Source organism: Neomonachus schauinslandi, chromosome X (genome assembly GCF_002201575.2).
Source record: "Neomonachus schauinslandi chromosome X, ASM220157v2, whole genome shotgun sequence".
Classification (NCBI taxonomy): domain Eukaryota; kingdom Metazoa; phylum Chordata; class Mammalia; order Carnivora; family Phocidae; genus Neomonachus; species Neomonachus schauinslandi.
Genome location: NC_058419.1, coordinates 3097080 through 3112079, shown reverse-complemented (window position 1 = coordinate 3112079; position 15000 = coordinate 3097080). Strand labels below are relative to the sequence as shown.

Below are 15000 nucleotides of genomic sequence, written 5' to 3'. Positions count from 1 at the left end.
ATGACAGAAAAATCCAATGGTGTGAAGAGTTCCCCAGCCAATAACCACAACCACCACGCACCTCCTGTCATCAAGGCCAATGGCAAAGATGACCACAGGACCAGCAGCAGGTGAGTCTGCTGAGGCTGGATCATTTCAGAGATGGCCTGGAGGCTTCTACTTTCTCCCAGCTCTGCCTCATTATCACAGAGCGAACCATCTTTTGGCTTAAGGATACCCTCTAAAAAGGGGCTATGGGATTTCTAGGCACCTCCCGGGAGAGAAAAGTGCTGATAGGAGACAAGGTATGTCCATAGAAACCCTGGTCAGCTCTGCTTCTTCCTCTACAGGCCACAGTCTGCAGCTGACGATGACACCTCCTCAGAACTGCAGAGGCTGGCGGAGATGGATGCCCCCCAGCAGGGTAGGGGTGGCTTCCACAGGTGGGTTCCACCACTGCCCTCCTGCTACCTGCTTCTGCCCATGAGGCCTGTCAGAGTGACTACCATAACTCACCTTCTCTCAGTCCCACTGAACCTTTCTTCTAAGACCCCTGGGAAGCACTTTTCTCCTGAGGAGGTTCCTGTGAGCAAGCTGGGAGTGGTCAGTGGAGTATTGCCTTCAGAGTTGTCTGTCTCAGCATTGGGAAAGGGGGAGGAATCTTTCCCAGCAAAGGGGTCTATGTAGAGGGTCCTGAGATCTGCAGCCTAGGTCTCAGGAAACCTGGATCAATATTCCTCCTGGTCTGCCCTCCATTAGCACAACGTTTATCTTGCCCTGGAAACCACTATTTATTCTCCACAATCAACTGAGATGGCACCTCTGACAGGAAGTCTTCTCAGAGCAACCCCTTGCCCCTCAGGCTGCATTCAGAGTCATACCTGAACCCCAGCCCCTGCCCTCAGTGCTGGCCCCCATCACAACTGTTAACATGGCAGACATCATAGACTGGCCTGTTTCCAAGGTCCCTTCTCCATCTCCCTCACCAGATAGTGAACTCTTGGGCCTACATCCTTTCTGAACAGCATGATTCTCCTCTCTGGCTCATGTTTCCTCTCATCTCTAGGATTGTCCGCCTGGTGGGGATCATTAGAGAGTGGGCCAACAAGAATTTTCGTGAGGAGGAACTGCGACCTGACTCATTCCTGGAGCGTTTCCGTGGGCCCGAGCTCCAGACTGTGATGACACAGCAAGGGGATGGCAAAGGCGACAAGGACGGCGAGGGCAAGGGCACCAAGTATAGCTGTCCAGCTTGTAGGACTAGAAGGGCTCTCAAGCATGCAATTGTAGGGCTTGGTGGGGTTTCTTATGCCACTGCCAGAGGAAGACTGGGGTCTATATCAAGCCCTACCATGGCAGGCAAACAGGTTGGCAGGGGAGACCTGCTATGGTTTTAACTCTAGTTCACAGCTTTTCCAACATCCAGGGGCCAATTACCATGGGAGCTCCTGGTGGCTTTTCTTCCCCTAGCTGCCCCTTGCCAGATGTCCTCTTGCTGCTCATGAAGCAAAAAGCAAGGGCACCTGGATGTGTGCCAACCCCAGTCTCAGTTCCAGCAGTCAGTAAATGCAAAGAAGGGTGCAATTAGGGAGTGCTGCTGAGAGTATGCCTACACCAGCGCCAATGTCGGTACAGAGGTGGGCCTTTGAGGAGGCCATACTGGGGTCTGGCTGGCCGGGGAAGGCCTGGGAACAACTGAGCAGGAGGGAGTGGGGAGGGCGGAGAAGGTGGAGCTGGAGGGTCTGTTCTTTGAGGAATGAGCTGGCGACTGGGAATGTCTGGCCAAGCCGACATTCCCCACTTCTGGACAGTGGAGGAAAAGAGTTTTTGCCAAGATAGGATGTAGCATCTGGGAAAGCGATTTGGGAGCTGGAGACCAGGGACCAAACAGGGAGGGTGGGGTGGGCAGGAAGCACGTGGCACTCACTTTCTTGGAGTGCCTCTCTCTTCCCAGGAGAGATGTGGGAACAGGCCCTGAGCCCTTATTACCATCCTGCAGAAGTCCTTCCCCAGGCCCCGAGACCCACCCCAATGAAAAGACTGCCCCTGGCCATGCCCTGCCCTATGGGCAAGCGACCTCCAGAAGGCATGAGAACCAATGGGTTTGTGTGGGGTTAAAATAGGAAGAAGGGTGACCCTTGCCCATCTGAGCTATACTCAGATGCCCAGTACCAAGTTGTGGCTCCCTGAAAATGGGGCCCTGAGCCAACCCAGTCTTTCCCCTGCACATCCTCTTAAGAATTACTTTTTAAAGGACCCCTGGCCTCTGGGAACTGGGGGTGCTGCCATGCTGAGGACCTAGTCCCCAAGCCTGGCCTCTGTCTGTCTCCTCAGGAAGAAATTTGAACTATTTGTCTTGGATCCAGCTGGGGACTGGTACTACCGCTGGCTATTTGTCATTGCTATGCTTGTCCTCTACAACTGGTGCCTGCTGGTGGCCAGGTGAGCAGGGAGGGATCTGGGAGGGGGTGGCCAAAGCATCCCAGTGCCCAGGCCTTGGGGTTGAGAGTACACCAGTCCCAGCTGTGTATACAGAGCTCACCCAACCCAGCCTTCTTTCTGGATTCCCTGTTTGCCAATGGCACCTCCCTCTGCCTTATTAACTCCCAATGCCCCCTACTTCCCAACTTAATATGCTACCAAAGCTTCCTGTCTATCCTTTCCTGGTATCTGTTCTTACTTCTCCATCTACACCAATACTGTCCTGGCCACCCTCCTCTCTCCCTGGGATAACTACAATAGTCTTGCAACCATTTCTTGTAGGCACTCTTGCCCCCTCCAATGCATCCTTCATGCTTGCAACTAGTGTGGTTGCTAGAAACTGGTATTTGATTATGTCAGTTCCTCCTCACAAAGCCTTCAATGACTCCCCATTGCTCACCGGATGAAATTGAAGCCCTCAGAGTGTCCTTTACAGCCCTCTGGACCTGGCCTTCTCTCTAGTTCCACCTTCTGGACATACCCCAGCCCCAGTACTCACTACTCCTGGATCATAACATGCTGTTTCCTTAAGAGAAAATTCCCTTTCCCCATTTTTAGCCTATGGAGATTCTTCTTACAGTTTCAGATCCAAAGCCACTCTCTACAGGTAGCTTTCCTTGACATCATTTCCCACCCCATCCCATCCCCCACTTCAGTTATTCATTCAGCAAGGGTTTGACTGAGCACCCATTGGATGCCAGGCTCTGTGCTAAGTGCCGGGGATAATGCGGTGAACAAGACACACATGGTCTCTGCTCTCTTGGAGCTCTCAGGCTAGTGGGAGACACTGGCAGTAAACATGAACAAAACAAATGCCTAAGGGACTTGAGGCAGGAAGCTACTAGAGAAAGGGCAGTCAGTGTAGACCTCTCTGAGGAGGTGACACCTTAGCTGAGACCTGAATGGTGAGAGGGAATCAGTTATTTAGGTGCCTGAGGCTGGTGAAAGGAACATTCTGGGAAGGAGGAACAAATGCTAAGACCCCATCTCAGGATGGCCTAGTGTGGCTGGAGGACTTCAAGTGAATATCAGGCAGGCACAGGACTGTTCTCTAGGCTTTGTGCACCAGTGGAGGGGGCTGGGGTTTTATTTGAAATGTGACCAAGTAGTCAGAATTAACTGCTCTTCCCTTTGACTAGTACACTCACTGGGTCATCATCCTGGGTTCTCTTATTCGGCTCCCTCTTTAGGTTCCTACCCATTCAGTCACCAAGTCTTGTCAATTCCTCCTAAAACTCCTGCAGCCTCCAACCTCTCTTCATTCCCACTGCCTCTCGGTTAAGCCCAGCTACTCTCTCCTCTCTCACCTGGATTGGCCAGTGGTTTGTGTTGGGTTCTCAATAGGTGTATGTTGCAGAGATGGGTATGGAGGCTTTTCAGCTGTGTATTATAATTCATACTTCCAATGACTCATTTTTCATTCAACTCACACCTGTCAAATCCTGGTGCTCTGGACTAGGGCATAGGGTATGGAGTAATGACTAAGAGGTGGTCTCTGCCTTCTTGGTACTCATAGTCCAGTGGATGAGAGACAAGTAATGGTCAGTGTGGATGTCTGTTTAAGGATGTCTATGTAATAATAAGGATTGGAGTAGAAGTTGCTTGTCAGTAAGTTTCTTCATGACCTTAGACTGACTGTGATTGATCAGTGTCCCTGGTAGCCATCCCAAGCCCTGTGCTCAGTGGGCACTCAGTTTGAGGTCTCCAGAGGGCCTTGGCTGACTTTGAGGGTGAAGTCCAGTCCTGTCTTCCTGCAGAGCCTGTTTCAGTGACCTACAAAAAGGCTACTACCTAGTGTGGCTGGTGCTGGACTACTTCTCAGATGTAGTGTATATCATGGACCTCTTCATCCGATTGCGCACAGGTAGGTGAGCAACTGAGATGCATATGCAGGAGCATCACCCATAGGTCCAAAGTCCTGAGTCCATATTTTTATGAAGCCCTCTTGACACTGTGTTAGACTCAACTGCCTAGCTGGGACTTGAGTTGGTGTCTGCTCCTCTTTGAACCTCACAGTCCCCATGTGCTTAGTGAGGTTCAAACCTGGTGGTCATCTTTTAGGGTCCTTCAGGCCAGCTCTGCTAGTGAGTTTCCTATACCTCTCCTTGGGAAGGAGGGATGAATGTGCAGTTTGTCCCTTGCTGAGCATTAGCCTATTGGGAGGGACAGGCCTGAGGGCAGAGCTGATATACTGGTTTGCATCTCTACTAGGTTTTCTGGAGCAAGGGCTGCTGGTCAAAGATCCTAAGAAGTTGCGGGACAACTATATCCACACCCTGCAGTTCAAGCTAGATGTGGCTTCTATCATTCCCACGGACCTGATCTATTTTGCTGTGGGCATCCACAGCCCTGAGCTGCGCTTTAACCGCTTGCTACACTTTGCCCGCATGTTTGAATTCTTTGACCGCACTGAGACACGTACCAGTTACCCCAACATCTTCCGAATCAGCAACCTGGTCCTCTATATCTTGGTCATCATCCACTGGAATGCCTGCATTTACTATGCCATCTCCAAGTCCATTGGCTTTGGGGTTGACACCTGGGTTTATCCCAACATCACTGACCCTGAGTATGGCTACCTGGCTAGGGAATACATCTACTGCCTTTACTGGTCTACCCTGACACTTACCACCATTGGGGAGACGCCACCCCCTGTAAAGGATGAGGAGTACTTATTTGTCATCTTTGACTTCCTGATTGGTGTCCTCATCTTTGCCACCATTGTGGGAAACGTGGGCTCCATGATCTCCAACATGAATGCCACCCGGGCTGAATTCCAGGCCAAGATTGATGCTGTCAAACATTACATGCAGTTCCGAAAGGTCAGCAAGGAGATGGAAGCCAAGGTCATTAAGTGGTTTGACTACCTGTGGACCAATAAGAAGAGTGTGGATGAACGGGAAGTTCTCAAGAACTTGCCAGCCAAGCTGAGGGCTGAGATAGCCATCAATGTCCATCTGTCCACCCTCAAAAAAGTGCGTATCTTCCAGGATTGTGAGGCTGGCCTGCTGGTGGAGCTGGTATTGAAGCTCCGTCCTCAGGTCTTCAGCCCTGGAGATTACATTTGCCGCAAGGGGGATATTGGCAAGGAGATGTACATAATCAAGGAAGGCAAATTGGCAGTAGTGGCTGATGATGGTGTTACTCAATATGCCCTTCTCTCGGCTGGGAGTTGCTTTGGAGAGATCAGTATCCTTAACATTAAGGGCAGCAAAATGGGCAATCGACGCACAGCCAATATCCGTAGCCTTGGTTACTCAGATCTCTTTTGCTTGTCCAAGGATGATCTTATGGAAGCTGTGACTGAGTACCCTGATGCCAAGAAGGTCTTGGAGGAGAGGGGCCGGGAGATCCTGATGAAGGAGGGGCTGCTGGATGAGAATGAGGTGGCTGCCAGCATGGAAGTAGATGTACAGGAGAAGCTAGAGCAGCTGGAGACCAACATGGAGACCTTGTACACTCGCTTTGGCCGCCTGCTGGCTGAGTACACAGGAGCCCAGCAGAAACTCAAGCAGCGCATTACAGTTCTGGAAACCAAGATGAAGCAGAACAATATGGATGATTACCTGTCAGATGGGATGAATAGCCCCGAGCCAGCTGCTGCTCATGAGCCATAAGGGCTTGGGCTCAACTGCCTTCCCAGCCTTGGCCTTGACCCCAGGAACTAGAAGAGCCATGCAGGTGTCCATATTGTATGCATTACCCTCTTGAATTCTCCTTGAAGCCTCTAGGAGCCCTCCTCTAAGTCCGGCTAATAGCCAAGCTTATGCACAGTGCAGACCATGTTGGCTCAGCTTCCAGGAGCTTTAGCTTGTCCAAGTCTGAGGAAAGAAGAGAGGAGCAGCTGAACTATCTTGAAGGGGTCTCTCTTGGGCCTGGAAGCCTGGGCAATGATCTGCTCTGAAGAAGCCCATCTGCAGGATACTGTGTACCCTACTGCAGATCTGCCCTCTCTACAGGCTCTTTTGCACATAGCTGCTTCCCACTTGGTTCTGGCCCTTGCTTTTCTAATATGTGTTCTGAATATCTCTATTTCCCTGCACATGTATGTAGTTCAAGAAATGACTGCAGACGGTTACCATAGGTACTGTGTCTATCTCTCAAGGCAGGGAAAGGAAGGTGGCAGGTAGGAGTGTGCTCACTCAGGGCTGCCTCTCCATCAGGCACTCCAAGTCCTGCTCTGTTCATCCATCTGAATGTTGCCAGCCAGGAGTGAGGTCTCTGTAGTCTTCTCTCGACCAGAGAGATCATTATTCTCTTGGTTCCTGGTCCATTCCAGGGCAGGGAGTGAGGAACAAGGAAATGCCACCTGGAGAAGGAGGTGGGTGGGAGCTCTGGCCATCACCCCTCTATACAGAGCATTACTGAAGAAGCCCTGAGGCTGGTAGTGGGTGGGAGACTCTTCAAGTTCACATCTTCAGTAGAGGCACCTACAAGTCAATAAATTCATTTGAACTAGTTGTGGTTATTGCTCAGCTCTGCTATTCACATTCTTTCCCTTTCTCCCCTCTTTTTCCCTCTTATCCAGGACTCACTCTGCCTGGAACACTCTCTGCTGTCTTCTGCTGCCTGCCTAAGCCCCACTGAGTCCTTTAGGACTCAGCTCAGGCACCACCTTCTTGGAGAAGGCTCCCAGTTAGGCAATCACCCCCTCTCTAGACTCCCACAGCACTTGCGAGTCTATATTCTGGCTCTTATCATGCTGTGTGTTTGGTTTTGACAGAACTGGTTTCCCCTCCAGATTGTGGGCTCTTTGAGGGCAGGCCCAGGACACTCTCTCCCTCACTGCTTTGTCTGTAGCCTCGGGGACATGCTTGGCCCAGAGGAGGCTTTCAGAAAATACTGATTCACTGGGGCAATGAGCGAACACACCAAACTCCTATGTTTCCATTTGCCAGTAGCAGGGTCTTGACAGAAACACTGGCTACGTCTGGGGATTTGCAGAGGATCTTCTGGAGGAGCAGATACTTGAGTGGGTACCACCAGTTGATTAGGAACCCAAAGGACAAGTGTTAATTAGTGGGCAAGAAGCTCTAGGTGCAGACTTAGATGCTTTTATGCATACCACTTACCTCTATCTACCTACCTACCTACCTGCCTATTTATCATCTCTTTCTCTATGTCTATTTGTCTATCTATTAATCATGGTACAATACACATCAAATTTACAATATTAACTATTTTAAGTGTATGGTTTTGTAGTGTTAGGTACATTCACGTTGTGAAACAAATTTCCAGAAATTTTTCATCTTCCCAAACTGAAACTCTGTCCCCATCAAACAACAACTCCCCATTTTCCCTCCCTGCTAGCACCTGGCAACCTCCATTCTAATTTCTGTTTATATGACTTGACTACTTTAGATACCTCGTATAAGTGGAATTATACACTATTTATCCTTTTGTGATAGGCTTATTTCACTTAGCATAATGCCCTTAAAGTTCATTTATGTTGTAGCATGTGTCAGAATTTCCTTCCTTTTTAAGACTGAATAATACTCCATTGTATGGATAGAACACATTTTGTTTATCCATTCATCCATTGATGGACACTTGGGTTGTTTCTATATTCTGGCTACTGTAAATCATGCTGCTATGCACATGAATACACAAATATCTGCTCAAGTTCTTGCTTTCACTTCTTTTGAGAAGATACCCAGAAGTGGAATTGCTGAATTTTACAGTAATTCTATTTTTAATTTTTTGAGGGCCCATCATACTGTCTCCCATAGCAACTGCACCATTTTACATTCCCACTAACAGTGCACTAGGATTCTAACTTCTTTACACCCTCACCAACGTTTTCTGTTTTTGCTTTTATTTTTTAACAGTAGTCATCCTAATGGGTGTGGGTAGTACCTCATTGTATTCTTAATATTCATTTCCCTGGTAAATAGTGATGTAGAACATCTCTCAATTGCTTGTTGGCCATTTTTATATCTTTTTTGGAAAAATGTCTATTTAGTCCATTGCAAATTTTTTAATCATGTTGTTTGTTTTTTCATATTGAGTTGTAGGAGTTCTTTATATATTCTGGGTATTAGCCCATCTCAGATATGATTTGCAATTCCTCCCCCGCTTTCCATAGGTTGCTTTTTCACTGTTCATTGTGTCCTTTGGCACACAGAAGTTTTTAATTTTTATATAGTCCAATTTACCTGGATGTAGGTGTCACCACTGATCTTCATTGGAATTCATTCTTCTAGCCAGACTTCTTTTACATTAGATGTAATTTCTTGGCCTCTTGCCTACCTTACAGTAACAAATCCTAACCAGGGACAGACTCACTTGGAGGGCTCTCCATGGTGGGATTACCCATGCTTAGACCTGATCCCTGAGAGTGGCAGCAGTAGGGAGGCAGCATTCATGATGGAACATGAATACACAAGTGTGTATGCTCTCCTTTTGAGTCCTGGGCTGGAAGAAAGGACTCTAAGTCCCTTCACTTTATTAGAGGCTGAGCCACCAGGAGGTGGGGGTCCTTGGGGACCCAACAGTTGATCATAGCTAAGATGATCATAGCTAAGGCTACACTAAGGAGCTCAGCTTCACTACATGCTGGAACCCAGAGTAGATATTAGTTTTGTTGCCCTAGAATGGCACTGCCCAGAAGAAGGGGGATGGCTGCACTGAAAAATATTTCCTTGATTTTAGCAAGAAATCTGCAGCCTTTTCCACTGGAGCCTGGTTCACCCTTGGCCCAACCCCCATGGGTGCCTGATTTCCAGCCCACATCAATCTAGCAGACACTGAATCTTGGACCTAATTTTCCCCAGTGCAAAGTAGGTGACTCATCTGGGTCATCTGGGGAGCCCACTGGATTGAGATGCAGGATTCAGGGCTCTGCTCCCACCTTCTCCCCAGACATCTTCGAGTCTAATCACCTTTTGTGGTGCTGCTTTTTTTTTTTTTTTAAAGATTTTATTTATTTATTTGACAGAGAAAGACACAGTGAGAGAGGGAACACAAGCAGGGGGAGTGGGAGAGGGAGAAACAGGCTTCCTGCTGAGCAGGGAGCCCGATGCGGGGCTCAATCCCAGGACCCTGAGATCATGACCTGAGCCAAAGGCAGACACTTAACGACTGAGCCACCCAGGTGCCCCCTTTTGTGGTGCTTTGAATGTCTATGTTCTCTTAGGTTTCTAGGACTTTTCTCATGCTGTTCCCTTTGCCTGGATCACTCTTTTCTGCCTTTTCTTCCTCTGAGACTCAGCTAAGTGGCCTCTTCTCTGAGGCCTACCACAGCCTTCTATGTGAGACTGTCCTGAACACTGGCTGTGTCTGTTTAGCAGTTGGTCTCTTCTCATCTAAACACAGTTTGTTCTTTGAGAAAAGGATGAAAGAGTTACAGAAAGAATATCCATGAAGCTTGGGGTGTGTGAGTATGTGAGTGTGTGTGTGTGTGTGTGCGCACTTGTGTAGATGTGGTTTGGACGCCTGTGTGAGCACCTGGATGTCAGCCGAGGCAGACAGTGTCTCTCTCTCTGTCCACTCCTAGTCCCCTCCTTGGTTATTTTCTGCAAGAGCGTGACTCTCTCTTGCCTGTTGCTGGCCACCACCCCCGCTTCTCTCCCATAACTGGCTGTAATTTAAGAACTGAAGTACATTTTCCATTATGTGTTGTATTTATTCAGCATAGTCTGATGTTCTCTGCTCTTATTTTTAAAATATTTGAATTGGAATGTTCTTCATTTTCCTCTGAAAATACCCACCTAAGGTAAATTGCCCTATTTGTATATGGCTATCAATGTTCTTTTCTTTGCATTGGTGACCTTCTATAGAAAACAAAAACCCCTGCTGCTACCCACCACTCTCCCTCCCCTTTTGGTCTGACCCTTGGTGGCTTCAGCTTAGCTGGCAGACTGCTGCCCCCACTTCAGCCCAGCTTAAGTCCAGCCTCAGCAGCACCTATTTGTCCCTTAGCCTTTAGCCTAAAGCTAATTTGACCCCTTTCCCTTTCCTTGAAAGGAGGCCAAGGTAGAGGGTCCCTCACTTTTGCGAAGCTTGGAAATAAGCTCAGAAGCCCCCGGTGCAGAGACTCAGAGAACCCAGCCACCAGAGGGCGCATGGATCTAAGAAAAGGGTGGTGGGCGCCGCTCTGTGAAACCCCCCTACCAAGCAGAGGGCTGAGCAGGGCTCACTGAGGCAGGTAGGTGGCTGCCCTGAGGGCCTCGCTGAACTGTAGGACCAAGTCTTCCTCTCTGAATGCCCCACTGCAATCCCTTCGAATGCCCTTGGAGGCTCTTGGGTGTTAAAGCCAATGGCTGAATTCAAGTCTGTGTATGCTAGGTGCCCAGAATTTGCTAGGGGTTGGGCATGGAGGAAATGTCAGGGTTGAACTTCAAGGGGACCTGGAAACTATGTTTGTCATTATTAATTTTAATGTGTATTGAGAAAAAAATACTAGCATTCTACGAAACCCTTGATGTTATGAAAAGTGAACCGAGTTAAGGTTGATTTAAAGAAAATGTTTATATGAATAATTGTTCCAGTGGCTCATGAAGGCAGTGACCAGATAATGGTGAATATCCAAATGCCTACCTGACACCACTAAGGCATTTCAAAATCAACACCATCATAACTCACCTTTTATTGCTTTTCTTCTAAACTAGCTCCCTCCCATCCTCCCCATGTCAGTGATGGTTTGTCCACCATTCCAGTTGCTGAGACCAAAATCATTGAAGTCATCCTGGACTTACCTCTTTCCTTCATCCAGTATATCCAACCAGCCAGGAATTACTTTCTGCTTAACTTTCAAAGTAAAGTCAGAATCCACGTACCTCTCCCACTTCCACTGGTCCCACCCTGGTCCAAGCCACCATAAGCTTTCTTCTAGATGCCTGCAGTTGTTTTCAGACTAATGTCCTTGTTTCTACCTTGTCTCCCTGAAATCCTTTCCATTTCCCTGCTTAAAACCTCCCATTGTTTTCCCATTATTCCTATAATAGAATCCAAACTTATGACTGTGGTCTCCAGGTCCTGTTGTTACAGGCCCAGGCCATGTCTCTGACCTTGCCTGCTCTTTCTCTCCTCCTGCTTCTCTCTGCCCCAAGCCCTCCAGTCTTCTTTTAATTCCTTCCACACTCCCACCAAGCTTCTTCTTGTCTTGGTGGCCTTGCACTCACTGTCCCTCCACCTTGATCCCTCTTCCTCTAGACCTTGCCATGACTGGTTCTTTGTCTTCAGGGCCCTGAAGTGGCCCTCACAGAAATCCACATCAAAAACAGTCCCCACCTCCTCTCTGTGGGATTCACAGTGCCTTCTCCATAGCTGAGGCTTCTTGGTGTTGGAAGTGTGGGTAGGGACTTGGTCCCTAGAGGGCCCTACTGAAGGTAGAGCTCTGCAAGCCGAACAGAGAACTGGGGTAGGCTGGCATGGGATGCCATCTGGTTCTGGCAGGAGGAATGGTTTACCATACTAACTATGGGTTCTGTTGCAAGTCACCTTCCTCCTGGCATGGACTGAGCTGCCAACTACTAAGTGATTCTGCTTGGAGAAAAGGCAGACATTTCCCTGGAAGGACCATCCAGTCCTTATTTAAGACCCAATACCAAGCCAGCTACAGCTGGCACCATTTGGGAGGGTGATGAAGATGCATTTCTAGCTAAAAGGCTTGTTAAGCACAGGTCCAAAGGGGCTTAGTGCTGTGGCTGGGACCAGGGCCATGCCTGTGTAGGATATGATAGGGGTACTGGCCTGGGAGCCCAGGAATGTAAGGTAGGTTCTATTTCACCTTATTTGCTAGAGATATGGAAATTTCTACCCTTGGAAACCTGGGGCAAATCACAGTGGGAGAGTTGGGGAAGAAGGCATTAAATCGTTATTTCTAATCAAACCATTCTTTCTTGGCTCTTCCAGGCTTGGTGACGCCCCACTTTTTTCCAGAACTTTTCACCTACTTGTACTTACAGGAATCAAACTGGGCAGTACTCTAAGGGGGTCAGGGCAAGCTGCTATTTTGTTCTCCATATACAGATTTGTCCCTGAGTACTTGATATTTGCCTAGGGTCTTGAGGGATGCAGAGGAGCTGTTTTGGCAAGCAGGATGGTGTGCCAGGTCCAAGGATCCAATTGGGCAAGGATGCCTTGAATTTGCAGCCTGTTTTCCTATCTTTATAATTAGTAAGGTCTCTGGTGACCCTTCTGTTCTGGCTTTTTGGAGAACTCTGGCTCTAGGGAGGTGAGGACTGTCCAGTGCTGGAGCGGGGAGAAGCCTTTGGGACCCAGGTCTTGGAGGCCAAGCGAGGTGGGGTGAACAGGCCGTTGGTGGAGATGAGCAGCAGCCTGGGCCAAGGTCTGGAAGGCGCTGGTTGGCCAGGCTAGCTCAGGTTCAGGATCTCTCACCCAGCTGCTGTTCCACCTCTGGCCACAGAGCATGGTGGGGGCGCTCTCGTGCCGCTAGTGGAGCTTAGTACGGCGCTTTCCAAGCCCTTGCCCACCCTACACGTCGCAGGACCTGGACCCTAGGAAACTGGGGCACCCCAAGACCCCCGGGCGAGAATGGGTTTGGGCGAGGTGAGAAGTGCAGCTGCGGGCACAGGGCATGGCAGGAGGAAGTTCTCCAGGGGCCTCCTCAGGTCTCCCCAGTTCCTCCGCATAGAATCCCCTCCCACCCATTCATCCCCCGCTTCTCACTGAAACCCTGACTGTGTCTGCCAGCAGCACAGTGCCACGCGCAGGGTCATTGTTGGTAACCCCTTCTCTTTCTTGCCCAAGGAAAGGCAGGGGAGATGTAGCTGTGGGACATTTCCTTCTGGGACCTGCTCTGAGAGGTGATGGGGTTGTAGCCACTAGGCCACTTTCTTGGATCCTGGGGCCCCAGGAGTGAGCAGGCAAGTCTGTAGACAGGCTGCCCAGACCTGTTGAATTCAGGAAGGCATTGACAAGATGTGACAGGCGTACAGGGACAATGGCTGGAGACCTCTAGCAGGGGCTGGGGACAGGCACTGGGGGCATTGGGCTTGGTAAATAACATTAACAAGGCGACAACCTGAGCAGACAAATTGGGAATGCAGACAGGGCTCCCTGACTGCACTGGCTGTCTGCCTGTGAGTCACCTTTGCTGATCGATTTCATCGCTGAGCACTTGGATATGCAATGTGCTTGGAAAGACAGGCTGGGTTGGAGTCCTCCCTCTAAACACTGAAACAATTTGGGGGAGTGCCACCTTAGGAGGGAATGGCCCAGGAATGCCTCCTTAGGAGGGGCCCAGATGTCATGGCCCTCGTCTCTTCCCTTCCTTGGCCCCTCTTTTACAAGGGCTGGGACCAGTTCCCTAGGCTTCAAGTTGAAATTGACCTTTCCCAAAGCCACCCTGATTTTGGGGTCTCCAGAGATTCCCTTGGCTCTGCTTGATCAAATTACCTCTTGTGGCTCAATTTCCTTGTCCCCATTCAATGACTGGCACAGAGAAGATGCCAAAAAATGTTTCTTGAAAGAATGAGGAAACCAGTCAGTGTATTTCTTCATTTTTTAACATGTTTGAATTTGTCTGTGTTTCCTACTGTACCTATGGAATAAAAGCACAGCCCTTTAGGAAACAAGTGTGTATCCAGTGTGTCCATAGCATAACAGTGGTTTCTGGAAATAAACCAGTTCTGTGCAGATGCAAGCCAGGGGGTAGGTGGGGAAACAGAGTCTAGGAAAGAGGAAATCTGCCTGAAAAGAGGCCCAGGAACGCCACTCATTTTGCAGGCATGGTCATGTTCTTCCCTTTCTGTTCTGATCTTGTGGAACAGAAAATAGTTTTCCTTGGCCCAAAGACAATGTAGGGTGAGCCAGTGACTGTGTCCAAATGTGTTGAGAGCTAATTGTCCCTGCTATGGGACAGCTTCAGAAAGATCCCATGGTGTGAGCAGTTCAAAGCACTGGTTGCTCTGGGCAAGTGACCTGGAAACTGTTCCTGAGCCCCGCCCGAAGTGACAGCAGCCCCCAAGTGAGTCACTGTGGGCCCAAAACTCAAGTTTCTGGTGGGTTGTTTATCCAAGTGCAGAGATAACATCACAGCCAGATAGAGTAAGCACTGAAGCACTGACTGGAGACATTTGAGGATTTTGAGTTGGAGCTGGCTGGAACTTGATTTTTGTCTATTTTCAAATCTTGCTATGTATTGGATCATATGTGAGTGGTACAAAAATCCTATCCATTACTTCATATTTGCCTGTTACTTTAAGAGCATATTTTTCATAGCTGGTGACTATGGCTAGATCTGTGTCATGCCACCTTACATTTGGGGAGACCTAGTACTTTGGACTAGTGGCCCTGCAAATCCACAACTACACAAAGGAGTGGAAGTGCTGCCTAGCAGCCAGCTGTGAAGCATTGCCACACGAGCACCTGAGTTCTGCCTGGCTTCCACTGTGGGCTTCGACCTGGACCTGGGTCTGGGTCCAGACCTCCACCTGCCTCACTGGGGCAATGAAGAACTTGGAGGAGAGGTAAGGCTGTGGCCATCTCTGAGTGGAGAAAGAAGGATAGAAGGAAGGAAGGAAGGAAGGAAGGAAGGAAGGAAGGAAGGAAGGAAGGAAGGAAGGAAGGAAGGAA

General features: G+C 49.1%; 1 protein-coding gene across 1 annotated transcript; it reads left to right on the top strand.

Moving 5' to 3' along the window:
• Positions 1-6077, top strand: CNGA2 (cyclic nucleotide gated channel subunit alpha 2). Its single transcript, XM_021683492.1, has 6 exons — positions 1-110; positions 330-422; positions 1046-1216; positions 2314-2421; positions 4218-4324; positions 4672-6077. Exons 1-6 carry the CDS (start codon positions 1-3, stop codon positions 6075-6077), a joined length of 1995 nt encoding a protein of 664 aa, XP_021539167.1.
• The last annotated feature ends 8923 nt before the right edge of the window (positions 6078-15000 follow it).